At 31.9% G+C, this 25446-nt stretch overlaps 3 protein-coding genes across 3 annotated transcripts; all 3 read right to left on the bottom strand.

Moving 5' to 3' along the window:
• Positions 1-305: 305 nt before the first annotated feature.
• On the bottom strand, positions 306-8217 carry LOC145910685 (hemicentin-1-like). Its single transcript, XM_082997876.1, has 24 exons — positions 8046-8217; positions 7208-7480; positions 6809-6914; positions 6561-6757; positions 6373-6487; positions 5889-6079; positions 5544-5655; positions 5119-5300; positions 4777-4888; positions 4357-4535; positions 4187-4298; positions 3594-3784; positions 3371-3488; positions 3126-3313; positions 2952-3063; positions 2662-2858; positions 2316-2427; positions 2066-2256; positions 1893-2007; positions 1307-1491; positions 962-1123; positions 684-791; positions 402-626; positions 306-343 (listed from the first exon to the last, which is right to left on the bottom strand). The coding sequence occupies exons 1-24, from the start codon at positions 8215-8217 to the stop codon at positions 339-341; spliced, it is 3660 nt and encodes a 1219-aa protein (XP_082854002.1). The 3' UTR covers positions 306-338.
• A 2529-nt stretch (positions 8218-10746) lies between these two features.
• LOC145912201 (receptor-type tyrosine-protein phosphatase zeta-like) lies at positions 10747-12531 on the bottom strand. Its single transcript, XM_082999609.1, has 8 exons — positions 12482-12531; positions 12311-12420; positions 12161-12231; positions 11908-12021; positions 11678-11818; positions 11409-11548; positions 11218-11353; positions 10747-11162 (listed from the first exon to the last, which is right to left on the bottom strand). The coding sequence occupies exons 1-8, from the start codon at positions 12523-12525 to the stop codon at positions 11100-11102; spliced, it is 819 nt and encodes a 272-aa protein (XP_082855735.1). The 5' UTR covers positions 12526-12531; the 3' UTR covers positions 10747-11099.
• Positions 12532-21908: 9377 nt separating this feature from the next.
• Positions 21909-25143, bottom strand: LOC145912252 (receptor-type tyrosine-protein phosphatase alpha-like). Its single transcript, XM_082999666.1, has 16 exons — positions 25027-25143; positions 24721-24892; positions 24579-24651; positions 24440-24519; positions 24243-24377; positions 24039-24182; positions 23788-23948; positions 23593-23728; positions 23274-23377; positions 23100-23209; positions 22963-23033; positions 22730-22843; positions 22522-22662; positions 22252-22391; positions 22040-22175; positions 21909-21980 (listed from the first exon to the last, which is right to left on the bottom strand). The coding sequence occupies exons 1-16, from the start codon at positions 25074-25076 to the stop codon at positions 21918-21920; spliced, it is 1830 nt and encodes a 609-aa protein (XP_082855792.1). The 5' UTR covers positions 25077-25143; the 3' UTR covers positions 21909-21917.
• Positions 25144-25446: the final 303 nt, after the last annotated feature.

Below are 25446 nucleotides of genomic sequence, written 5' to 3'. Positions count from 1 at the left end.
TCAACTTCAGTAACATTCACATCATGTGTTACAGAGGATGATGGTTTTACAGTAAGCGATGTATTTGTTAAATTGTTTCTTTCATACATTGCAATAAACAGCTAAAAAGGTTAGGTTGGAAAAGAGGAAATTTAAAACCACAATCAAAATCATCTTGCACTTGAATAAATCAAACCTGTACGCGTGTTATGGATGTCAAAGAACTTTCAGAAATATTAATATGGATTCTGCAAACTGATGACAGTAAAATCATTTCACCAGACAACTTTTGTGTCAAACTTGAAGTAAATGCTGGTTTTTGTGAGGTTGGATTGTATCCAAAATATGTGGAAAGCAGTTTAACCTGAAATAACAGAAATACTACGATAATGCAAGGCAATTACTGAACAACCTTCACTCACTCACTATTGCTGTTAAGTTTGTTTCAGTTGGAAGATTTTCAACAGATGTTGAATATTCATAGTTTGATGTTGAGTTTTGTGTAATCTGTTTGCTGATGTTAACTGACATGTTGTAGTTAAACACAGATAAGGTGTAAGTTATTGATCCATTGTATTTTGTCCCATCTCTCCACTTTACAACAACTTTGTCATAATAACACTTGCTTGTTTCAATAATCTCAATCCCTGCAAATATCAGTGTTAAAAATGTCATCAACACAGATATCTATCTTGTGAAAATACCTGATAATAAACATACAAATGGATGCAATTCATCACAGCTTGTGTTGATAGTTTGGTTAATTCCAACATAAACTCTACACAAAGATTGATTGAAAACTTTACCAACATCTGGAGATGAAGTAACATTTGCATCAAAATCAGGTTCGTGTAATATTTGCCATTTGTTTGGTTTAAAACAAGTTGTTTTTATAGAAGGCTACATCTTCAAGCAGGTCTTGGAAGCTTAATTATTGTTAAAGTTGTAAAATTAGAGGTAAAAAATCCAGAATATAAATGACCTTGAATCCATATCCCTTGTACAAACAGTTTATTCAAAAATGTCTGGTTTCCTAAACTTGCTCCTCTGGCATTACATTGTTTTATTGCAGAGGAATAATCTTGTGTCGCATTGTAAACAACATAATATTGACCATTATGTTCCTTGACATCTGGTACCTTTGCTACAACATAAGGTTTGTAATTAATTTCCAAATATTTTATCAGCAGTCAATTGGTCAAAGATCCAACAAAGCTGAGGTGAACATATTTTACTAAAAATGCTTTTGCAAGGATTAGTAAAGAAATGACCAAATGGCAAATCTACACTAAGCAAGTTATTGTGAAAATATTCCAAAGAAGCTTACATATAACCAACAGTGATGCCTCCTTATCAGGTCCACCAGGAATATTGGATGCAATGCATTTATATTGACCAGCTTGTGAAGAACCTATTTGTGTTAAAGTCAGTGTTGATGTTGTCTTGTAACTTCCAGTAGTGGATGTTGTTTGATGCACAGGAGATGATTTTGTGTTTGATACAACACCATTTCTATAAACATAATAAAAAGATAATTAGTGTAGTAAGTTTGTATTTAAATACAAAAACATAATTAAACTAACACAGTAAACTTTGTGGGTCAAGTGGCAAAAGTCTGTGCAAAGCACGAATTTAGTTATTGTATGACAAATGTATGTAATGTTTCATAACACAAATTAGCACCTGAACAAAAGAAATTAAATGACTATATGCAACAAACAAATACTTTACACAACTTACAAATTTTGTTGTATCTGTTAATAACAGCATTATAGCACTGGTATAATTTGAAATGGTAATTTATGAAGATGAATATGTTAACAACAACGTTACTTATCATTAAAAGGCAGTGCCAGTAATATTAGGCACTGTGCAACATTACACCTATGAGTTATTAATAGTCAGGAAGTTACCTGATCCAGTTAAGAGTGGGTGTAGGAAATCCATAAGAAACACACTCAACTGTAAACACCTCATTGTATTCATTCACCAATATCTTGTGTGTTGAAATCGAGATGTTTGCAGCAACTAATATAAGGAATGCACATTACAACCTTACAAGGTTACATACAAACCACAATCCCACCTTGAACTTGAATATTTTCATACAAAATCAAGCCACCACCAAGGTTACTGTCAACTTGACATGTGTAGTTTCCACTCTCATTAATATGTTGAAGTGTAATGTTAAGTTTTCTCACATATTTTTGAATTGACCAATATTTTTCCAGGAAAGCATAAATGTTGCGATCATCATAAGTCACTTGTTTTCCTTTTCTTTAAAAACAAAACATAAATACAGAGCCCCTTTTTGATGCTCTTTATCAGTTTCTCACCTGAACCAGTTAGGAAGTTTTCTTGGAAATCCAAACGTTGAGCATTCAAATATTAATGGTTTTCCAAAAGTAACAATTTTACTCTTTGGTGAAGAGCTAATATTTGTTGCAACTTTAATTTAAACAAATATAATATCAGTAACAAATAACAAATATTTTCATCTTCATTTTATAACACACTGCCAATCTTATGATTGAAATTTAAATATTCAGAGCACAATTGGAAAATGATAATTATTTTACTCTTGTTGTTTATCAAAGTTTAAAGGTAAAAACAAGTTTAGAGTTCACTTTCTTTCTTGAAAAACCTACCACAGCAATATTTCACACAGTACACATTTCCTACCTTGAACTTGCACAGAACTTGTTTTATCATTTCCACCATCAACATTACTTGATACTTTACATGTATAAATATCTGCATCTTCAATATATTGATATGTAACATCAAGTTCTCTCACAGCTTTGTTGAGTGAAAGTGAGTCTGCTTGTGGTTTTTGGTAAATATTTGTAGAACTCAATTTCCGGAGATTATTTTCACCTCTGGAAAAATGTACAGTAATTTTTCATTGAACTAAACAAGCACATAAATATGTTGGAATGAAGAGTCCTATTGGCTAAGTATTGTTTACAAACCTGAACCATGATATTTGAGGTATAGGGAAACCATATGATGTGCATGTGAATATTTGTTTGTCTCCTGGAGTAAAAACATGTGAAGATGGAGATGTGCTGATGTTTGCGGCAACTGTGGAAAAGGATTTTGTTAGAACACAAGTTCACAAAAAACTAACACACAACAATACTCACCATACACTTGTATGTTACTGCTTAGAGTTGGTCCACCATCTGTTCTTACAGTGGTGCAAGTATAATTTCCAGCCTCACTAAAATGGTTTAGTTTAACATAAAGTTTTCTGGTAATAGTTGTTTCAGTTTTGACCTCAGTAGTTTGGTAATTTCCATCATTTGATGAAGTGCTTACACTCACTCCATACCTGTATAAATGTTACTGTTATTATCTTAGTTTATAGTTTGGAAAGATACAAGATAACCTCGTCCACATCACATTGTCAATCTGCAAATTTAAATAGGAAATAAAAGTACAAGAGAATTTTTTTGCTTCACTTTTGAAAACTTGAAATGTTGGAGAAGTGGTGATGTTTTCATAACCTGAATTAAATAAAATTGACATTGTGAGCTAAGCGTCAAATAACAAACAAGCTTTAAAACCACAGCTCCATTTTTGAATAACACATGGTTGTTATTGATACTTACCTTGAACTTGTATGTTGCTTATTTTATCACTTCCACCAGCAACATTACTTGAAACTTTACATGTATATTGTCCAGCCTCACTGATATCTTGAAGTGCAACATAAAGTTTTCTTTCTACTTTTTTTTGTGGTAATGTTGTTACTTGTGATGTTTGGTAAATATTTCCACTGAAACTTACACTGGCTCCATTTCTGAAAACAAACTGGATTTTAAAAAGCTAATTTAAAAAAAATCAACTGATATGATCCACTGAAGCTTTATACATGCAACAGTTATACATATAGTGACCAAGCACTTGCAATGAAATTAAATACACAATTAACAAAATATATTTCATATTGGCCCAAAATGGTAAATATACATTTTGAATTGCATGAGTTTACCACAACATGATTGGGTGTTTGACAGTTTTGGTTTGTTTTTTATTTTTTCAAAAAGTCATCAAAGACATACTGGATTTATCACTTTATGCAATATTATAACAACATGGTAAAAAATTATATTTCATTTTAATAGAAGGTTCATAATAAAGGATTGATGTTTAGATTCCAAACATTAATAAACAGTTTGTCTGATAGTTGTTTGTATATTACCTTATCCATAATATTTGAGGTGTGGGATAACCATATGAAGTACATGTGAATATTTGTTGACTTGCAGATGTGAAAATATGTGAGGTTGGTGATGTTATGATGTTTGCAGCAACTAATCATAAATAATAAGTTGCACAAACAGTCAGTTAAGAATAATATTTCAATTTTACCTTGAACTTGTATGTTACTTGTTTTGTCACTTCCACCAGCAACATTAGTTGAAACATTACATGTATATTGTCCAGCCTCACTAATATCTTGGAGTGTGACATAAAGTTTTACAGTTTTTATATTTTGTAATGTTGTTGTTTGTTGATAAATATTTTCAGAACCAACTGCAACTCTATCTCTAGGGTTTCATGAAAAAACACCCTACTTTAGTTCAGTTTTAAATCATTTAAGTAAAAATATCCATGCAAACACCAAAATCAAGTAAAAAAAAAAATATAAAATGCATGTTGCTGCATGTGGGAATGACTCCCTAAGAAGTGTAAAGTATATTTATTTCGAATCAAAAATAAAAATTATAATGCTGGAAAATGCCATATTATTACATAACCAAATTTCAAAAACTAATCATGTTTACTTACTTCAACCAAGTAACTTGTGGAAAAGGAAATCCATTGGAAATGCATGTAAATATTTGTTGAACTCCAAGTGTCATAACATGTGAGGTTGGAGATGTATTGATAGAAGCAGCAACTGAGACACAATCAGTGTCCTACGTTACAACTTATGGTTTTGGGTGAATAAAAAATATTTCCCTTTTTCTTAAAGATCCAAAAATGAAATAAATCAACTAAAAATGTAAATATGTCCAAACGGTTGAATGGATATTTTTTTGTTTAGTTGGTGGCAGTGCTGAAATTCTACTTAAATTGTGACTCAAAACAAAATTTAAACTAGTTTCGAAATAGCAAAACAAACAATACCTTGAACTTGTATGTTACTTGTTTTATCACTTCCACCAGCAACATTACTTGAAACTTTACATGTATATTGTCCAGCCTCACTAATATCTTGGAGTGTAACATTAAGTTTTACAGTTTTTGTATTTTGTGATGTTGTTGTTTGTTGTTGAATATTTCCGATTGAACCAACTGCAACTGTATCTCTAGGGTTTTATGAAAAAATACACCTAGTTTAGTTCAGTTTCAAAAAACATTTTTGACAAAATATCCATGCAAACACCAATATCAAATTAAGAAGCTTACATAAATTAATGTTCCCGCACTTGGGAAATATTGCTGAATGACTGTTGAGTATATTTACCTTTGAATAACAACTAAAAGTATAATACTGGAAAATATAATATTATTACATCACCCAATTTTGAAAACTTATCATGTTTACTTACTTCATCCAAGTAACTTGTGGTAAAGGAAATCCATTAGAAGTACATGTGAATATTTGTTGAACTCCAAGTGTGACAACAATTGAGGTTGGAGATGTATTGATAGAGGCAGCAACTGAAACACAATCAGTGTCCCATGTTACAATATATTGTAGTGGGTGCAAAAGAAAAATATTTCCTTTCTCCTTAAATACCCCAAAATGAAACAAATAAACTTAAAATGTAAATATATCCAAATGGTTTAAGGGATATTTAATTTTTTTAGTTGGTTGCAGCGTTGAAATTCTATTTAAACTGTGACTCATAACAAATTTTAAACTAGTTTCAAAACAGCAAAACAAACAATACCTTGAACTTGTATGTTGCTTGTTTTATCACTTCCACCAGCAACATTACTTGAAACATTACATGTATATTGTCCAGCCTCACTAATATCTTGAAGTGTAACATAAAGTTTTTTTTCTACTTTGTTTTGTGATGATGTTGTTACTTGTGATGTTTGGTTAATATTTCCACTGGAACTTACACTAGCATTATTTCTAAAACATCAACAACATCATTAATTAGCTGATAGGCACCTAAAACAATTGATCACATTTTAACAAAATGTGATACGTTTCATACTATTTGCCAAAAAGAACACCTCAGAAACACCAAAACACATTCTTGATTTAAAACAAAAATTATTTTGTTTTGTTCCATGTAATAGTTTTTTAGAGAAAAGCCATTTGATGTGCATCACACAACATGAGGACAAAATCCTTTCACAAAAGTTTTGCCTTTTATGCTTTCAGCAAGGGTTGGAACCTAAGCATCCACTCCCGCATCTCACCTCATCCATGTTATTTGAGTTGGTATTGGGTAACCATATGAAGTACATGTGAATATTTGTTGAACTCCAATTGTAACAACATGTGAAGAGGGATATGTTTGAATGTTTGCAGCAACTTTTACAAATGTTACAATGTTAATGTTAATGAGAGAGAATACAAAATCAGATGAGAGTTTTAGTTTTCTCACCATTAACAGTTAATGTACTGTCAGTATTTCCACCACCATTCCAGTTTGTTGCTCTACACACATATTGTCCCCCATCACTTCCTACAGTGCTACGTTGTATGTAGAGAATTGATCGAGAAGTGTAAGAATCAACAATTATGTTGGTACTTTGGTAAATGTTGGATGATGATGATGATGTAGTAACTTGGTTGGTTCCTCTGTAACAGATAAACTCATAGAGCTTGTTATAACAAGGTAAGGATTGTTACCTGAACCATCTTGCTTGTGGGTTTGAGTAACCAGTTGCTGTACAAGTTACTTGTTGAGTTGAACTGGAATTTGCCACAATTGATGCTGTTGATAATGTTGTTTTGACTAAACAAAATAATAAATGTTTACATGAACAGTTGAAATGAATTTAATAATTGCTTTTAAATATCATTTCTAATTAGTCTCTGTTTCAAAATCAAGGCTAAACAAAAAAAAATGTCAGGAATTTACCTAGATTACAGAAAAAGGCTACAATCAGCAGAAATTAAGGCACAAAAAATTCATGATTATGATTAAGATTGCGTTAAAAAAATCTATGATGATAATAATCACAAAGTTTAATTGATGATAATTTATTGCTAACATCTCTTTACCTTGTATAAGTGTGCTATTGTTACCTTGTTTAAATTGGCTGCTGGCAGATATAAAACATGATGTTACAGAACTTTCACCACTGATTGTGATTGAATTGGAACTTGAAGGCATAGTGAGAGTATAAGTATGACTTGTTCCAGTAAAACCACTTGTAATTAAGGTTTTGCTTCCATCATTAAACTTGTAATATAGATCAAGTGGTTGTATATATAGGTGGGATATTGATATTATGATGGTAAACTGTTGCCCAGTTATAGCACTGTATGTTGGTTTGTCCAAAGAAATCACTCTGTCACCTAAAGTAGAAATAAAGCTCACCACAAATAGTCCTATTATGTCCATATTGCAATGTTTAATCCAAAACAACTGAAAATGAGGCGGAAATTTGAGTTAACTCAAAAAAATGCAAAAAATAATTTGTAAATTTGAAAGGTTCATTCCCTTGCTTCACAGCAACTGTCTGCACTTGCTACTACTTAAATGCTAACAAAAGGCATTTAAATCATATATTATGAGCTTAAATTCCTCATGTAAGTCTTTGTGGTCTTTTGATAAAAACGTTTGCAACTCCCAGGTTGGGAAAAAAAACATTGGAAAATGCTTGAACATAAAAATCACTGCATATATCGACCAACAACTACAATATCGGAAATCTTAAGTAGTTAAACAAAAAACTATTCCCTGTATAAGAAAGTGTTTATTCACTATCAATAAATACAATCGCTTTATGCCAGGATATCAGGATAAAATATAAATAATTTTCTGACAAAACAATGGATCAAAGCTTACCCGTATGTGAACAAATGTAATATCGTTGGACATCACATTTAATATCACGCCATGTCCAAGTACGAAACCCACTTTGGAATAATCCATAAAATGTCATACAATCTCCACCATTTGATGGGGTATTTGTTGTGTGGGCAACATCAGTAAACCAATTTGCATATCCAGTAGTGCTCCATGTAACTTGACGAAAATACAATGGAATATTTATGCATGGTGGTTGAATGGTTGAGCTGTCGTGATCCATTATGATGCAGACAATCACCATTTAATCAGGTGTGCTTTATAATAATCACATTTAATGTAATATGAGTTGCTGAGCTAACAAACATATTATATTTAATTCATTCAAACAACTGACACCAATGATGTAAACAATTAATAACAAAAAAAATGCATGGCACAACCCATATTTTATGTCAAACTATCAATATTTATACAAACAGTTTGAAGTTATGTTAACATGGAATATATGCAGCAGTAATTGAGTTAATCTGGATTTGACTTAAACATTTTTTGGTAAAAAGTTTGGTAAAAAAAACAGTGGCTGAACACATGTAAATCATCTCACAATCTGAAGACCCAAAAAAGCATTCTAACATGTTTTTCTTAACTTTAATTATTTAGGCATTAATTATTCAAAAAAGGAATGCGTCTGCATTACTATTAAATATTACTATAAGTCAGTGGTTCTCAAACCATTTTTGTGTGGCGCATTTATATAAATTTACTTGTCAGTCCAAAACAGCTTAACTTAAGCTGACTAAAAAGCCTACATAAATGCATTGCTATTGTGTGTCGAATTTGAAAATCACATGACCAGTTTACTAATTGACTTCAGCATCAAGTCAACTTGGCTATGTAAACAGGGTTAGTGGTTCCCGACCGGTGGTACGCTAAATTCATCCAGGTGGTACACCCGAACATTTGACAAATGTGTTTGGCGCTAACAATATAGGCCAATATATGAAACATTTAAAATTGTTTAGAAATTATACGCTCATATCAGGCTGTTACTCAAACAATGAAAACAAACAAAGTTTAAAGATGGTATTTCACTCAGTTATGCCTTTTTGTAGGTGGTTCGTGGCAACTGTGCAGGAATTTGAAGAGGTATGCGATAGAATTCAGGTTGGGAACCACTGTCCTAAGTTGATTTTACTGAAATCTTTTCTGTAATTAATAAGCAATTTTTGGGGAGAAAAATGTATCAAAAACTTGTTTAATCCAGATTTAGTTTATCCAGAAATTTGCTTAATATGTTCGAAGATGGAGGAAGAAATTATTCATATTCATTTCTCAACAAAAATCTTAAGATATAACAAATAGTTAATCCAGATCTTCATTATTTTCAAATAAAGTTTCTTTGTTAACATCTTGTAATCTGTATTTTGGTGGATTCAGATTAGTTACATTGTGTTACAGATGTTATTATTCTGCACATGACAGTCAATTTGCACACTGCTCTTTGGGAAATAGGCACGTAACATGTGTTATCATGCTTTATGGTCCTTAGGTTACACAGATAACTTATTGCATGTAATAAAAAAATTATTAAACTCTTAGGCTTCTTCACAAAATCAGGACAGTAGCCTTATCCAAATAAATTTGTCAGACAAATCTAGGCATGAACAAGTTCCACTGCATATAACATTGCCTGCAAGCCAAAAAACCTTATTCCAATATGTACCCAAAAAAGAGAAATCAAAATACATACCAGTGCTCGTACTGGCATAAACGGTTCCATCTTGCCATTGAAATTGATTCCCCACTTTATGACCTCCAGTATAAGCAGCTGTAAAAATGTACATTGAGTACAACAGATAAATTCAGGGAATGTCAGGGTTTACTAATTGTTGCGCTGGTGCCCCATCCATTTCCAATCTTCCCATTAACTTGTGTCATAAGTTGGTTGTGAGTTTCTTCATCAGGAATACTTGTCAGTTCCCCACCTTCATTTGTGCAAGCTGTGTGAGCATTTGTATATGTTGCAGTTGTGGTGGAAAGAACATAATAACGACCTTGACATGCTGAGCCATCTTCAACAACATGATAATGCCAATCACCAGACAAGATGAATAAGATATATAATCATCATCCCATTCCAATGTATAAAACTTACCTGCATCATTTTTTATTTGACTAAACAAAATTAAGAAAACAACACAGGAATGCATTCCATACATTTCGCTTCAAACATAAAACATATAGAAACTGGCTATACCAACTTGGTCAAAACAATGTTACCAAAATAACCATGATTAAGACACCCACAGCAGAGCATCCACGAATATTTCCACCTCCACAGACAACCAAAAACATATTTGCTCTGTATTCAGCAATACCCATTCGATATAGAGCTGTCATTTAATAATAAAACTGATCAAAAAGTCGGTCTTTAAGGCTTTCAGGGAATAATTAATCTCCACTCATGATAAAATTTAAATCCTGACCTGTGGGAAAATTAACTGAGAAATAATTTATGTCCACTATTGCTGAAATAACTGTCCTGACTTTAAGATTAAGAAGGATATACACAACTAACACAAGAAAAACATAGATGTCAGTGAGTGGTTTTGCATGAAGTCAGAACAAACACATGGTTTAACATTATTTCAATGATAAGAAAATAATCAAGAATTGTGAGGGAAATTACAGTTTTAACAACACAGTAATCATTGGGTCTCCAAGTGAAACCTTTTTAATTGATGTCACACACAGCTGTGAGATTCCTAATTAAAGAAAGATGGGAGCTTGGTTTTAAAATACCAACCAGATAAGGTGAACAAAGCACATGAAAAGAAACGGAAAATAACAATCTCATTCATCTAAAACTATCTATGATCAACAGAAACTAAATATTTTTAAAAGGTTTTATCACTGCTCGTGAAGTAACAAGAATAAAATATGAAGAATCTGGAAATAAATGTATACGTCAGAAAAGCTAATCACAATACAAGAGAATACAAGAACCAAATAACAAGGTCAACACAACTAAATATTTTTATGGTTTTACTGCTCGTGAAGTAACAAGAATAAAATATGAAGAATCTGGAAATAAATGTATACGTCAGAAAAGCTAATCACAATACAAGAGAATACAAGAACCAAATAACAAGGTCAACACAACTAAATATTTTCATGAGATTTCACCACTCCATCCACTGTGCGATAACAGGCCTTGTAAGTTTCCTAAACAAACAAAACTTAATAAGGAAGTTCCAACACTTTTAATCAACAAACTTACCAGGTCAACATTAAAATTTGGAAGTGATTCCTTCACATCTTTGAATGTTGTAAAAATATCAATCATATTCTCTGCATAAAAGCGAGAAACAAGATTCCACAAACAACAGAAGACTCCACATCTTGTCAATCCATTACTGAACAATAATAAACCTAATTTCTTACACATATTTGAGAAAACAAGTCTTCCACCTTGAGTAAATGAGAACATTTCCATTCTTATTTTCTCCATTCAAAGTTTCAATGAGATTCACGAACTGCATGAGTTGATTTGCTTCACAGTAACTTTGACTGGATTCCCAGGAATCAAAACAAACAAGTTTGGTTTCAATCTGTAAAGATACCTTTACTGTTACACATGTCAAAACTAAATTGAAAAAAAAACATAATAACAACAATGTCGATTTCAATGTAACGCAGGACGGAGAAAACAAGGGTTTCATAAAAACTAAACTGTTTACCTTCTTCGTGTTATCCACATTTTCCACAGTAAACTTGCTGATTCCATGTTGAACAGCTTGATAATCTTTACTTATAAGTGTCACACAAGTAACTCCATACTGCTTCTCTATATTTAAACTACTTGGGATTAATCCAGGATTCTGAGAATAAAAACTTGGTTTTGTTGATAAAGACTCCGAATTTCATGATGAATTTTTTTGTGTCAATTTTAAACAAAACACAAACTTACACCAGCTTGACCGACTATAATAATCAGTTCAACATTTTGATTCAAAATCAGCTTCCAGAATGATTTGGAATTTCCAAGAGTTGCATCGTGAAGTATAGTGTGGCCTCTGTATCCCTACAATATGGCTTTTATTAAAAAAAGACATTATTTTAGCCCTATTTAAAACCCTTACAAGGAAACAGTCAGAATATAAATTGTTTTTAAACCAAAAAATTGAAAAACTATTTGCAGCCAATATTTAATTACAACTTACTTTTAGTTTGTATGCAAGGTTTGTGTTGCTTGAGATGTTTTCATAATCTTGTGTGTTTGTAAAAGTCTCATCTGAATGAAAATATTTTTTAAATTTCTTTCTTTGACACTTGAATAAAATACAAATGTAAAACTTTAAATTATTACTCACATGTGTTATCTTGTTGGGTCGTATCACATGTAACAGGAAAAACATTTCCTTCATCCAATAAGTGTTGCAACAATTCAAACTGGGTTGTAACCGTGTTTCGCTGTGGAGATCTAAAATATGAAGGCTTGGTTAAAAAAAAATGGGCAAAAATAAATGAAATTTGTTTAAAACCTGTTGATTCCATCAATGACAGATTTGAACTGTTCTACATGCATGTCAGTATCTCCAAACACTGATATCTCTGCCATTACTTTATAAAGGAATATGTATTGTTCCTATAACAAAACAAACAATTTCTGCAAACACAAAAAAATTAAACTGAAACTCATCATGAAAAAGTTATTTTTGGCAAAACTCGAAAATGTGAATTTGAAGACCTGCTGCATGCATGGTTGGCGAATGATACTTAAATACCAAATTTTACAAGAAAAAACATTCCCTGGTAATTTTATACAAAATGCCTCAGGATTTGACATATTAGTTACATCATAATACCACATTTTTAGCAATCTCCATCCCTTGCTCCCTCATGTGGTAGACCATGTGATAAACATCAATAGTTTGTGTTTCATTCATTTGGTCGATCAAATAATCAAGTCCGATAAATGTTCCAGTTCGTCCACAATCACATCTGCATCAAAGTAAAAAATAAAACTGAACACTTGAATAAAACCCAACATTCTTACGTTGAGTGAATTACAACAGGAAACATCTTTCCACTTCCTGATTGAATTTCTTTCATATTGATTTTAACTTCTCGAATCAGATGCACAAGACCACTAGATGTCGTAGGAGTGCTGTATGCTGGCCACTCGGTGAAGTGATATTGTGTGATGCGACGTAACTCCTAACATAAGAAGCAGTTTTTAAGCACTTTCTGATATCAAATAACCTATTACAAAACTTTTCATGAATAGTATTCACAAACCGTTGCATAATCTCCAATCGATTCTTCAACACTAAACTTTCTTATGATGTAACAACCACAGTCAATGACATCATTGCAACAGACTCTGGTGGTTTCATATTCTTTAGTTCGACCATTTTGAGGCCAATATTGGACACATGGATTCTACACAACAGAAAGTTACCTGTTGTACCATCAAATTTATTGAGAATTGTGATAAGCAAACTGCAGTGATGAGACCTTATAGGTCAAAGCAGTGACCATCTGTATGCAGCTTACACAATTGAGAATTGTGATGTCACAATCCAAACTAACCTTCCTTCCACTACAATCGTCCAACCAAATTATTATGTGGACATTTTCATTCCAAACCATTGTCCAGAATTGACCCATGTTTTCATAAGTTGGATTTTCAACAACTTTCCATTTATCAGATATTTCAGATTTTTCCTGGAAGTAAAATCAGCTTTTTTAGGAAAGTTTTAATATCTGATAAAACAATGAAATAATTATGTACTTGTTTAAAAGTAAAATCAGTGTAATCTCCACTTATGTGAGAAAAGGTTGGTGAAAGTTTTTCAACCATCTTGGATGAGCCTTTGAGCAAATCAACAGTTAAATGCAAAAAAATGACAAAATTCAAAAACATACTTGGAACAATTTCGTAAGGATTTTCCACCATTTCAATGGATGACAATTTTACTGGCTTCAACAATTCAGATTGTTGAAACAACTGAAAAAGACATAAAAGCAATGAGGTAACAGGATTTTAAAATAGAGGAAAAACTTATGCAAAGAACCTGAAATTGTGTTTGTAGTTTTTTGTGTTCAGTTTTCTTGCTGATCATATAAAATTCTTTAAGTTGTTTTTCACTTATTTGAGTTTTTTCATTCAATTCAATTTCATCAGTTTTACCAACATTTTTCTTGGATGTTGAACTTGTGACAAACAAACTCCGCAACTTATTTCTGAATAAATTATTGGGTATTGAAAGAACAAAATATTATTATACGTACATTTAATTAAACTCATACAGCAAGTAACATGGAAATGTACTAAATGTTTTATTTTATCAACCTCAAAATAACACTTACTGACCGTTTTACGTAAATAAATCCCACAATTAGAACAATAACAAGAAACAACAAAATAGATCCAACCGATGCTCCAATAACCACAGTGCTGGCAAAAGTATTAGAGTTAAAATTGTCTTCTTTGTCTAGAACAAATGGTTTTAGTACCTTTCTGTAAAATGCTAACTGATAAAAAATTATCTCACCTTCTGGCTTTGAACAATCTCCTTTAACTTCAAACTTTAAGTTTTCACAATCAACAGATGAAATTTGTAAAGTTGCTTTCACACTTTCAACTTCAGTAACATTCACATCATGTGTTATGGAAGAAGATGGTTTTACAGCAAGGGATGTATTTGTAAAATTGTTTCTTCCATACTTTGTAATAAACAGCTAAAATGTTTGGTTGGAATAGAAGACAAAGTTTTAAAACTAGACTTAAAATATTCTTCCGTTTAAATAAATCTAACCTGTACATGTGTTATGGATGCCATTAAAATTTCAGAAATATTAATTTGAATTCTGCAAACTGATGACAATAAAATCATTTCACCATACAAGTTTTGTGTCAAACTTGAAGTAAATGCTGGTTTTTGAGAGGTTGGATTGTATCCAAAATATGTGGAAAGCAGTTTAACCTGAAATAACACAAATATTATAATAATACAAGGCAATTACTGAACAACCTCTACCAACTCACTGTTGCAGTAAAGTTTGTGTCAGTTGGAAGATTTTCAACAGATGTTGAATATTCATAGTTTGATGTTGAGTTTTGTGTGATCTGTTTGCTGATGTTAACTGACATGTTGGAGTTAAACACAGATAAGGTGCAAGTTATTGTTCCATTGTATTTTGTCCCATCTCTCCACTTTACAAGAACTTTATCATAATAACACTTGCTTGTTTCAATAATCTTGATATCTTTATTCACATGTGGAAATGTGCACAGAAATATATTTGTTGAATCACAACTTTTATTTATAATTTGACCACTCCCATCAACAGCAGTGCATTTCATTGACTGGAGATTTGATAAAGTCCTATTAGTTGCAGTGTCAACACCTGTGTGGTAAAAATTATTGCCAATAACATTTATTTATGTTCAATTAACTCAAACAAACACTGAATGACCAACTGAAATGAAAATTTTGAAATGAAAATCTGAAATGAAAAAGTTTATTCTTAGTTTGGATTAGGACAGTTTTGCTTGAAGTAAATTTTTTGGCATGCTTACACAAGTATAACTTAACCACCTCAATGTTTTACTTCAGACAAAATTGTTTTTATTGTTAAAATCTCACCATCAACCCAAGTTTCTTTTAAAAATTTTTCTTTTCGCAAACTTGAACTCTTGATGAATATGAGTGATGGAAGGACCCCATCGTTCTCCCTGCATTCATTCAATGCTTCTGTGAATATTTTCTCAGAACTTCCCACCACAAAATATTGACCATTGTGCCATTGCAGCCCTAAATTATTAAACAAAAAAGAAATTGGTAATTTTCAAGTTTAAAACACATTTTGTACGTTAAGTGAAATAAAGTTTGGTGAAACTACACTTTTAAAACAACAACATATTTTTTACCATTGTTAAATATCAAGTAATTTGACTTTGAAATTCCAAAATCATTTGAAGCCCAACATTCAATAGTTGAGTTTGGACCAAATATCACAGAACTTTGTAAGGAAAGTGTTGAAACAATTTGATGTCCACTGCTTGATGATGATATAACAGCTGGGTTACTGTTATCTCCTTCTATTATCTTTCCATTAATTCTCCAACTCACAACAGGTGTTGGTCGTCCAACAAATGTACAGGTGAAGTTTTGAAGCTGACTGAAGGTTTTGGGTGCAGTGGAGTTTTTGTAAATTGGCCAAACTATAAACAAGGCAGTTGTTATAGTTTTTAACAGTCAAGCCTTACATACAATCCATCTTTTAAAAAAGTTTTGAGAGCTAGAAAAAAGTTAGTGGACTTCTGTTATTCAAATAAATAAACAAAAACTTCAAATAAAGAATCATTTGAAAAATGTCATCCAAAATTCCAACTAATATTTGGTGCAGGTATTTATACTGCTGAGTTTTACTACAAGATTCTTGGTTTACTTTCATGTTAAAATCCACCACAGGATTATTTGACACAGTATATAGTTTATACCTTGAACTTGTATGTTGCTTGTTTTATCATTTCCACCATCAACATTACTTGAAACTTTACATGTATAAATATCTGCATCTTCAATATATTGATATGTAACATCAAGTTCTCTCACAGCTTTGTTAAGTGAAAGTGTGTCTACTTGTGGTTTTTGGTAAATATTTGTAGAACTCAATTGCTGAAGAATAATTTCACTCCTACAAATACAAAAAGTAATTTTGCATCAAAACTAAACATATAAACGTACATATAAACATTGGAAAGAAAAAAAAAGAATATATTTGTATATATGTCTGGCAATTATAACAAACCTGAACCATGATATTTGAGGTATAGGAAAACCATATGATGTGCATATGAATATTTGTTTGTCTCCTGGAGTAAAAATATGTGAAGATGGAGATGTGCTGATGTTTGCAGCAACTGTGGAAAAGGCTTTTTGTCAAAACACAATAATTTCACAAAAAACTAACACACAAAATTACTTACCATGAGCTTGTATGTTACTGCTTAGAGTTGGTCCACCATCTGTTCTTACGGTGGTGCAAGTATAATTTCCAGCCTCACTAACATGGTTTAGTTTAACATAAAGTTTTCTGGTAATAGTTGTTTCAGTTTTGACTTTAGTAGTTTGGTAAGTTCCATCATTTGATGAAGTACTTATATTCACTCCGTTCCTGTTTAAATGTTAATACTATTATCTTAGTTTTATATTAAAGGCATACAAGACAACCTCATCCAAATCACATTGTCAATCTGCAAACTCAAATAGGAAGTAAAAGTACAAGTGAATATTTTTGCTTCATTTTTGAAAACTATGGATGTTGGAGAAGTGCTGATGTTTTCAGAGTCTGAAGTAATAAAAATCGACATTGTGATCTAAGCGTCAAATAAGACAAGTTTCAAAACCAACAGCTCCTTTCTTACAGATTTTTAATGTTTTTGATTCTTACTTTGAACTTGTATGTTGCTTGTTTTATCACTTCCACCAGCAACATTACTTGAAACTTCACATGTATATTGTCCAGCCTCACTAATATCTTGAAGTGTAACATAAAGTTTTCTTTCTACTTTGTTTTGTGATGATGTTGTTTCTTGTGATGTTTGGAGAATATTTCCCTTGATATCAATGTTAGCTTTATTTCTGCAACACAAACAACTGGTAATTAGTTTACAATATCACTGCAATCCACAGTACTAAAATTTAACAGCAAAATTTTTCTTCACGAACAAAAAATAGTCACATTGTATTTATCACTTGATGTATATTACAACATACTGGCAAATTAGTTTTTATTTTAAAAAATATTGAGAAAAAGGATTGATAGTTCAAAGTTTCCAACAATAAAGTCAGTAAATTTCAAAAATTAATAAACTGATTGTCTGTTATTTATTTGTATCTCACCTCATCCAGGTTATTTGAGGTGTGGGATAACCATATGAAGTACATGTGAATATTTGTTGACTTGCAGATGTGAAAATATGTGTGGTTGGTGATGTGCTGATGTTTGCAGCAACTAATCACAAAACAATATTTTAATGAACAATGACACAAAAATCAAATTGAAGTTTTGGTTAACTCACCATTAACAGTTAATGTACTGTCAGTATTTCCACCACCATTCCAGTTTGTTGCTCTACACACATATTGTCCCCCATCACTTCCTACAGTGCTACCTTGTATGTAGAGAATTGATCGAGAAGTGTAAGAATCAACATTTATGTTGGTACTTTGGTAAATGTTGGATGATGATGATGATGTGGTAACTTGGTTAGTTACTCTGTAACAGATAAACTCATAGAACTTAATATAACAAGGAAAGGATTGTTACCGGAACCATCTTGCTTGTGGGTTTGAGTAACCAGTTACTGTACAAGTTACTTGTTGAGTTGATCTGGAACTTGCCACTATTGATGTTGTTGATAATGTTGTTTTCACTGAAAAGATTTGACGTTGGTTATATTTTCCTTGCTGAGAAATACTTCCAGATTTATATATACATGCATGCTTCACTACAATACGAAACTGTGCAGTGTAACTATTTATGATGTTGGTGAGGTTGTTTTAACAACAAATTTCATGAAAAATAACATTTATGTGAATAGTTGCTGTAAACAAGAAGTAAGAATTTGTATTCTGTTTGCTATAAAATTAAAGCCAAGGCTAAATCACAACAAAAATCAATGCATAAAAATATAGGTTTACACTTGAAAAAAACTTCTTGTTGGAAATATATACCAAACTTATCAACATGCCTTCAAATCGTTTAAGTTGACTGGTGGCAGATATAGAACATGATGTTACAGAACTTTCACCATTGATTGTGATTGAATTAGAACTTGAAGGCATAGTGAGAGTATAAGTATGACTTGTTCCATTAAAACCACTTGTAATCAAGGTTTTGCTTCCATCATTAAACTTGTAGTATAGATCAAGTGGTTGTATATATAGGTGGGATATTGATATTATGATGGTAAACTGTTGCCCAGGTGTTACATCACTGTATGTTGGTTTGTCCAAAGAAATCAATCTGTCACCTAATGCAGAAAAAATATTATGATAAATGTCACCGCTATTAAGTCCATATTGCAAAGCTAATCATCATATCAATACAATACAGTAAAAGCATCTGAGTCAATAATAATATGTAGGTTATAGCCTGTGCATACTGACAGAGGATGGTCAATTCAACAATTCAAAGGTTTTATGTGGCTTGCACCTACTTCTATACCTAATTGAACACAGACTGAATTTTCTCTTCAAAGAAAAATAGTCAAGGAATAGCATTATTGCTTTGCAACTGAGTGGCTAGCATCTAAATTTGTGTTAAAAAACTGTTCTTTAAAAATACAATGCCTGGCATTGAAAAAAATTGTGGTAATCTTTACACACAAGATAGTGATTAACATTTACCCATATGTGAACAAATGTAGTAACGTTGAAAATTGCATGGAAGATCACGCCATGTCCAAATATGAACCCCACTTTGGTATAATCCATGAAATGTCATACAATATCCACCACCTGATGGTGTGTTGGTTGCATGGACATCATCAGTAAACCAATTTGCATATCCAGTGTTGCTCCAAGTGCCTTGACAAAAATACAATGCATTATTTTTACTTGGTGGTTGAGCTATCGTGATCCATTATGATGCAGACAATCACCATTTAATCAAGTATGCTATATGATAATCACAGTCGAAAAACATGAGTTACTGAGATAACAAACATATTGTGTACTTAGTACTTATGACCTTTTCAGCAATGAAACAATTGCCAGCAGTGATGCAACAGCTAATAATCAAAAATGCATTGCAGAACACAAACGTTAAATACTATTAAATTATACTAAGTCATATTAACATGGAATAAACACAGTTAAATTGGGTTAACCAGGGATTTGACTTGTCAGATAAATTTGTTCATAATAAGCAAAGTTTGGTAAAAAAACAGGGGTTGTAAAGTGAAAATCCAAATAATCATTGTAACATGTTTAAGTCTTTGTTTTTGTTTGGATGGATATCACATCACCTAAGATGATTTGATTTTTTCAGTAATCAAAAAAACAATTTTTTTCAGATTCAGTTTATCTGGAAATTTGCTTAATCCGTTCAAAGGTGGGGGAGGAAATAAAAGTTTCTTTGTTGACATCTTATAACCTGTATTTGGGTGAATTGGTTACATTGCAACATCAATTGAGTAACAGATGTCATTGTTCTGCTTATGACAGTTAATTTGCCCTTTGATCTTTAGGTAATCTGCATGTAAACATGTGTTACAGTGCTTTCTGTGTCTTTAGGTTACACAGATCACTGGCAACATTCATCTTCAGACAATTTGGATAGTAGCCTTATCTAAATAAAATTGTCAGACAAAGTCAGAATTAAACAGGTTCTACTGTATATAACATCACCCTCAAGCCCAAAAATCTCACTGCAATTTGTACCTCTAACAAGAGAGGCATAAACAGTTCCATTTTGCCATTGAAATTGATTCCCCACTTTATGACCTCCAGTATAAGCAGCTGTGGAAACATACATTAAGTACAATAGATAAATTCAGTGAATGTCAGGGTTTACTAATTGTCGCGCTGGTTTCCCATCCATTCCCAATCCCATTTGCTTGTGTCACAAGTTGGTTGTGAGTTTCTTCATCAGGAATACTTGTCAGTTCCCCACCTCCATTTGTACAAGCTGTTTGAGCATTTGTATATGTTGCAGTTGTGGTGGAAAGAACATAATAACGACCTTGACATGCTGAGCAATCTATAACAAAGCATCATTGAAATAACAGAAGTTTGATTAGCGTTAAAATTGTGCAACATAGATATATTGCAAAAAAGACCAATATAAGAAACTGTTCACAAAAATGTGAACTCACTGAACACATAAAATCTTATATTCAACAGCAAAATGGCAAAGACCTACCACATTCTCCAATAGTGAAACAAACTAACAAAATAAATAAATACTTGTCTTCCATTTGCAGACATTTAAATAATATAGTCTTTTTCCAAAAATATTTACATCATTTTACATACAACAGTAAATAATATAGTCACTATACTTTACAACAGTAGACAAACAGATATATTACAACAAATGCACACATATATACGCATATACATAAATATTTCCTTTCAACCCACATAAAGTGGGACTGGGACTGCCTCTTCATGTTGGCTCAATGGGTCAGGTTTGTCCCTTTATTGACCTGTTGTATATAGGTCTGACAACTGGCCTGATACACAAATACAATGCAAAACAACCAACAACATAGAAATTCGCTCTTTTCAAACCTATGAAGACCCTTCCGGCCTGGTAATAGTGGCCAAATGTATAATAATTGTTCTGGGTTGGAAACCACTGAACCAAAGCACAGTCAATATTGATGTAGCTTGCTGTCAATAAGACAAAATGTCACAGTACTAACAGATTCAACATAGAATATAGCAATTTACCCGTCAAATTTACGGCCCAAAACCTACTGCGAACTACACCAATATTTTTACTACAATTCCAAGAAGCTTTTTTTAAAATATTCGCAATGTTGGATGATTCATTGGAATTAACTTGAGGGGTTCAAGAAGAAATAAACCCTTTAAAACTTCCCACCAGGGTATGTTACAACAAATAGATAACTATGGAATGTTCTGATATGTGCTTACTACATGATATTTACTAAATACCATTCCATCCATAATATGATCAATTTTATATTCAAACAAGGTTTGTGAAATAAACGACAATATAACAAAACCGAATAAATAGCAACAACAAACAAAAGTAATCAGCTTTAAAAACAAATTTCTATATGTGAAAAATACACAGATAAAAAACAAAAACTAGTTTTTTACAACATTTCAAAATTTTAATTTTTATATTATACTACTCCAGAAATTAAACAATCATCAGAATAGATTGATATAATAAAATTTCAATTTTCAAGTTTGACACAAAAGAAAACTAAGTATTTGGATAAGATTTCACCACTCCATCCATCGTGTGATAACAAGTCTTGTAAGTTTCCTAAAACAAACAAAACTAAATAAGGAAGTTCCAACACTTTTAATCAACAACAAACTTACCATGTCAACATTAAAACTTGGAAGTGATTCCTTCACATCTTTGAATGTTGTGAAAATATCAATCATATTCTCTGCTTTAAAGCGAGAAACAAGATTCCACAAACAACAGAAGACTCCACATCTTGTCAATCCATCACTAAACATTAATAAACGTAATTTCTTACACATCTTTGAGAAAAATTGCTTCATATTTGAGAAAACAAGTCTTCTACCTAGAGTAAATGAGAACATTTCCATTCTTATTTTCTCCATTCAAAGTTTCAATGAGATTTACAAACTGCATGAGTTGATTTGCTTCACAATAACTTTGGCTGGATTCCCAGGAATCAAAACAAACAAGTTTGGTTTCAATCTGCATACATACCCTTACTATTAAACATGTTAAAACTCAATTCAAAACCCCATAATAACAACAATGTCAAAACTAATGTAACTCAGGACAGAGAAACAAGGATTTCATGAAAACCAAACTGGTACTTTACCTTCTTGGTGTTATCCACATTTTCCACACTAAACTTGCTGATTCCATGTTGAACAGCTTGATAATCTTTACTTATAAGTGTCACACAAGTAACTCCATACTGCTTCTCTATACTTAAACTGCTTGGGATTAATCTAGGATTCTGAGAACAACTTGGTTTTGTTGATAAAGACTCTTTTGTGTCTATTTTAAACAAAACATAAACTTACAGCAGCTTGACCGACTATAATAATCAGTTTCACATTTTGATTCAAAATCAGCTTCCAGAATGATTTGGAATTTCCATTGATTGCATCATGAAGAATAGTGTGGCCTCTGTATCCCTACAACATGGATTTTATTAAAAAACATTATTTTAGTCCTATTTAAAACCCTCATAAGGAAACAGTCAGAATATAAATTGTTTTTAAACCAAAAAATTGATTGTTTAATTAAAACTTACTTTTAGTTTGTAAGCACGGTTTGTGTTGGTTGAAATGTTTTCATAATCTTGTGTGTTTGTGAAAGTCTCATCTTTAAAAAAACATTTTTTTATGTCTTTAAATAAAAAAACAATGAAACTGCTATATTATCGCTCACATGTGTTATCTTGTTGGGTCGTATCGGATGTAACAGGAAAGACACTTCCTTCATCCAATGAGTGTTGCAACAATTCAAACTGGGTTGTAACCGTGTTTTGCTGCGGAGATCTAAAATTTGAAGGCTTGGTTAAAAAAAAAATGGGCAAAATAAAAAACGTAATTTGTTTTAAACCTGTTCATTCCATCTAGGACAGATTTAAATTGTTCTACATTCATGTTAGTATCTCCAAACACTGATATCTCTGCCATTACTTTATAAAGGAATATGTATTGTTCCTATAACAAAACAATTTCTCTGAACACAAAAAAATTAAACTAAAACTCATTTTGAAAAAGTGATTTTGGGCAAAACTTGAAAATGTGAATTTAAAGATCTGCTGCATGCATGGTTGGCGAATGATACTTAAATACCAAATTTTAAAAGAAACAACATCCATGGTAATTTTGTACAAAATGCCTCTCGATTTGACATATCAGTTACATCATAATACCACATTTTTAACAATCTCCATCCCTTGCTGCCTCATGTGGTAGACCATATGATAAACATCAATAGTTTGTGTTTCATTTATTTGGTTGATCAAATAATCGAGTCCGATAAACGTTCCAGTTCGTCCACAGTCACATCTGCATCAAAGTAAAAAATTAAAACAACTCAACACTTGAATAAAAACCAACATTCTTACGTTGAGTGAATTACAACAGGAAATATCTTTCCAATTCCAGATTGAATTTCTTTCATTTTGATTTTAACTTCTCGAATCAGACGCACAAGACCACTAGACGTCGCAGGAATGCTGTATGCTGGCCACTCGGTGAAGTGATATTGTGTGATGTGACGTAACTCCTAACATAAGAATCAAAAAATTACTTTCTGATATCAAATTACCTATTACAAAACTTTTCATGAACAATCAAAAAAGCAATATTTACAAACCGTTGCATAATCTCCAACCGATTCTTCAACACTAAACTTCCTTATGATGTAACAACCACAGTCAATGACATCATTGCAACACACTCTGGTGGTTTCATATTCTTTAGTCCGTCCATTTTGAGGCCAATATTGGACACATGGATTCTACACAACAAAAGTACCATCAAATGAAATGAGATTTGTGATGTCACAATCCAACCTTACCTTCCGACCACTACGATCGTCCAACCAAATTATTACATGGACATTTTCATTCCAAACCATTGTCCAAAACTGATCCATGTTTTCATAACTTGGATTTCCAACAACTTTCCATTTATCAGATATTTCACATTTTTCCTGAAAGTTAGGTTATTTTTTCAGTAAAGTTGATATGTGATCAACTAAATCTAATTCTTTACTTGTTTATAAGTAAAATCAATGTAATCTCCACTCGTGTGAGCATAGGTTGGTGTTACTTTCCTTACATTCCTGGATGAGCCTTTGAGCAAATCAACAGTTAAATGCAAAAAAGACAATTGACAAAACTCAAAAACATACTTGACAAAACTTCATAAGGATTTTCCATCATTTCAACTGATGACGATTTCACTGGTCTACATTTTTGTAGCAACTGAAAAAAAACCATAAATCCAATGAGGTAACAGGATTTTGAAATAGAGAGAAAACTTATGCAAAGAACCTGAAATTGTGTTTGTAGTTTTTTGTGTCCAGTTTTCTTGCTGTTCAAGTAAAATTCCTTAAGTTGTTTTTCACTTATTGGAGTTTTTTCATTTAATTCAATTTCATTAGTTTTACCATTTTTCTTGGATGTTGATCTTGTGTTAAATGAACTCCGCAACTTGTTTCTCTTTCTAATTTGTTTAATAAATTGATATTAAACGAACAAAATATTGTTTTATGAACATATAACTAAACTCATACAGCAAGTAACATGGAAATGTATTAAATATTTTATTTTATCAACCTCAAAATAACACTTACTGACCGTTTTATGTAAATAAATCCCACTATTAGAACAATGACTAGAAACAACATAACAGATCCAACCGATGCTCCAATAACTACAGTGCTGGCAAAACTATTAGAGTTAAAATTGTCTTCTTTGTCTGAAAACAAATTTCTATATAACGTACAAGCAAAAATTGTCAAGCAAAATCACAATTTCCCACCTTCTGGCTTTGAACAATTTCCTTTAATTTCAAACTTTAAGTTTTTACAATCAACAGATGAAATTTGTAAAGTTGCTTTCACACTTTCAACTTCAGTAACATTCACATCATGTGTTATGGAAGAATATGGTTTTACAGTAAGGGATGTATTTGTAAAATTGTTTCTTCCATACTTTGCAATAGACAGCTAAAATGTTTGGTTGGAATAGAAGAAAAAGTTTTAAAACTAGACTTAA

Source organism: Ascidia mentula, chromosome 8 (genome assembly GCF_947561715.1).
Source record: "Ascidia mentula chromosome 8, kaAscMent1.1, whole genome shotgun sequence".
Classification (NCBI taxonomy): domain Eukaryota; kingdom Metazoa; phylum Chordata; class Ascidiacea; order Phlebobranchia; family Ascidiidae; genus Ascidia; species Ascidia mentula.
The sequence above is the reverse complement of the archived record's forward strand: the minus strand, read 5'-3'. Positions and strand labels throughout refer to the sequence as shown.

What these genes read in the sequence shown, in the direction of transcription:
- LOC145910685 (XM_082997876.1), bottom strand. Translation starts at nt 8,217, where the DNA reads ATGGATCACGACAGCTCAACCATTCAACCACCATGCATAAATATTCCA. An exon ending in TGAAAATATTCAAGTTCAAG is followed by an intron (nt 2,008 to 2,065) that starts GTGGGATTGTGG and finishes TCCTTATATTAG; the next exon opens with TTGCTGCAAACATCTCGATT. An exon ending in ACAAGGGATATGGATTCAAG is followed by an intron (nt 792 to 961) that starts GTCATTTATATT and finishes CTTCATCTCCAG; the next exon opens with ATGTTGGTAAAGTTTTCAAT.
- LOC145912201 (XM_082999609.1), bottom strand. Translation starts at nt 12,525, where the DNA reads ATGCATGTAGAACAGTTCAAATCTGTCATTGATGGAATCAACAG. An exon ending in AATGTTCTCATTTACTCAAG is followed by an intron (nt 11,354 to 11,408) that starts GTGGAAGACTTG and finishes ATTATTGTTCAG; the next exon opens with TAATGGATTGACAAGATGTG. An exon ending in CAAATTTTAATGTTGACCTG is followed by an intron (nt 11,163 to 11,217) that starts GTAAGTTTGTTG and finishes TTGTTTGTTTAG; the next exon opens with GAAACTTACAAGGCCTGTTA.
- LOC145912252 (XM_082999666.1), bottom strand. Translation starts at nt 25,076, where the DNA reads ATGTTGTTTCTAGTCATTGTTCTAATAGTGGGATTTATTTACATAAAA. An exon ending in ACGATCGTAGTGGTCGGAAG is followed by an intron (nt 24,183 to 24,242) that starts GTAAGGTTGGAT and finishes TTTGTTGTGTAG; the next exon opens with AATCCATGTGTCCAATATTG. An exon ending in GACCCAACAAGATAACACAT is followed by an intron (nt 23,034 to 23,099) that starts GTGAGCGATAAT and finishes GTTTTTTTAAAG; the next exon opens with ATGAGACTTTCACAAACACA.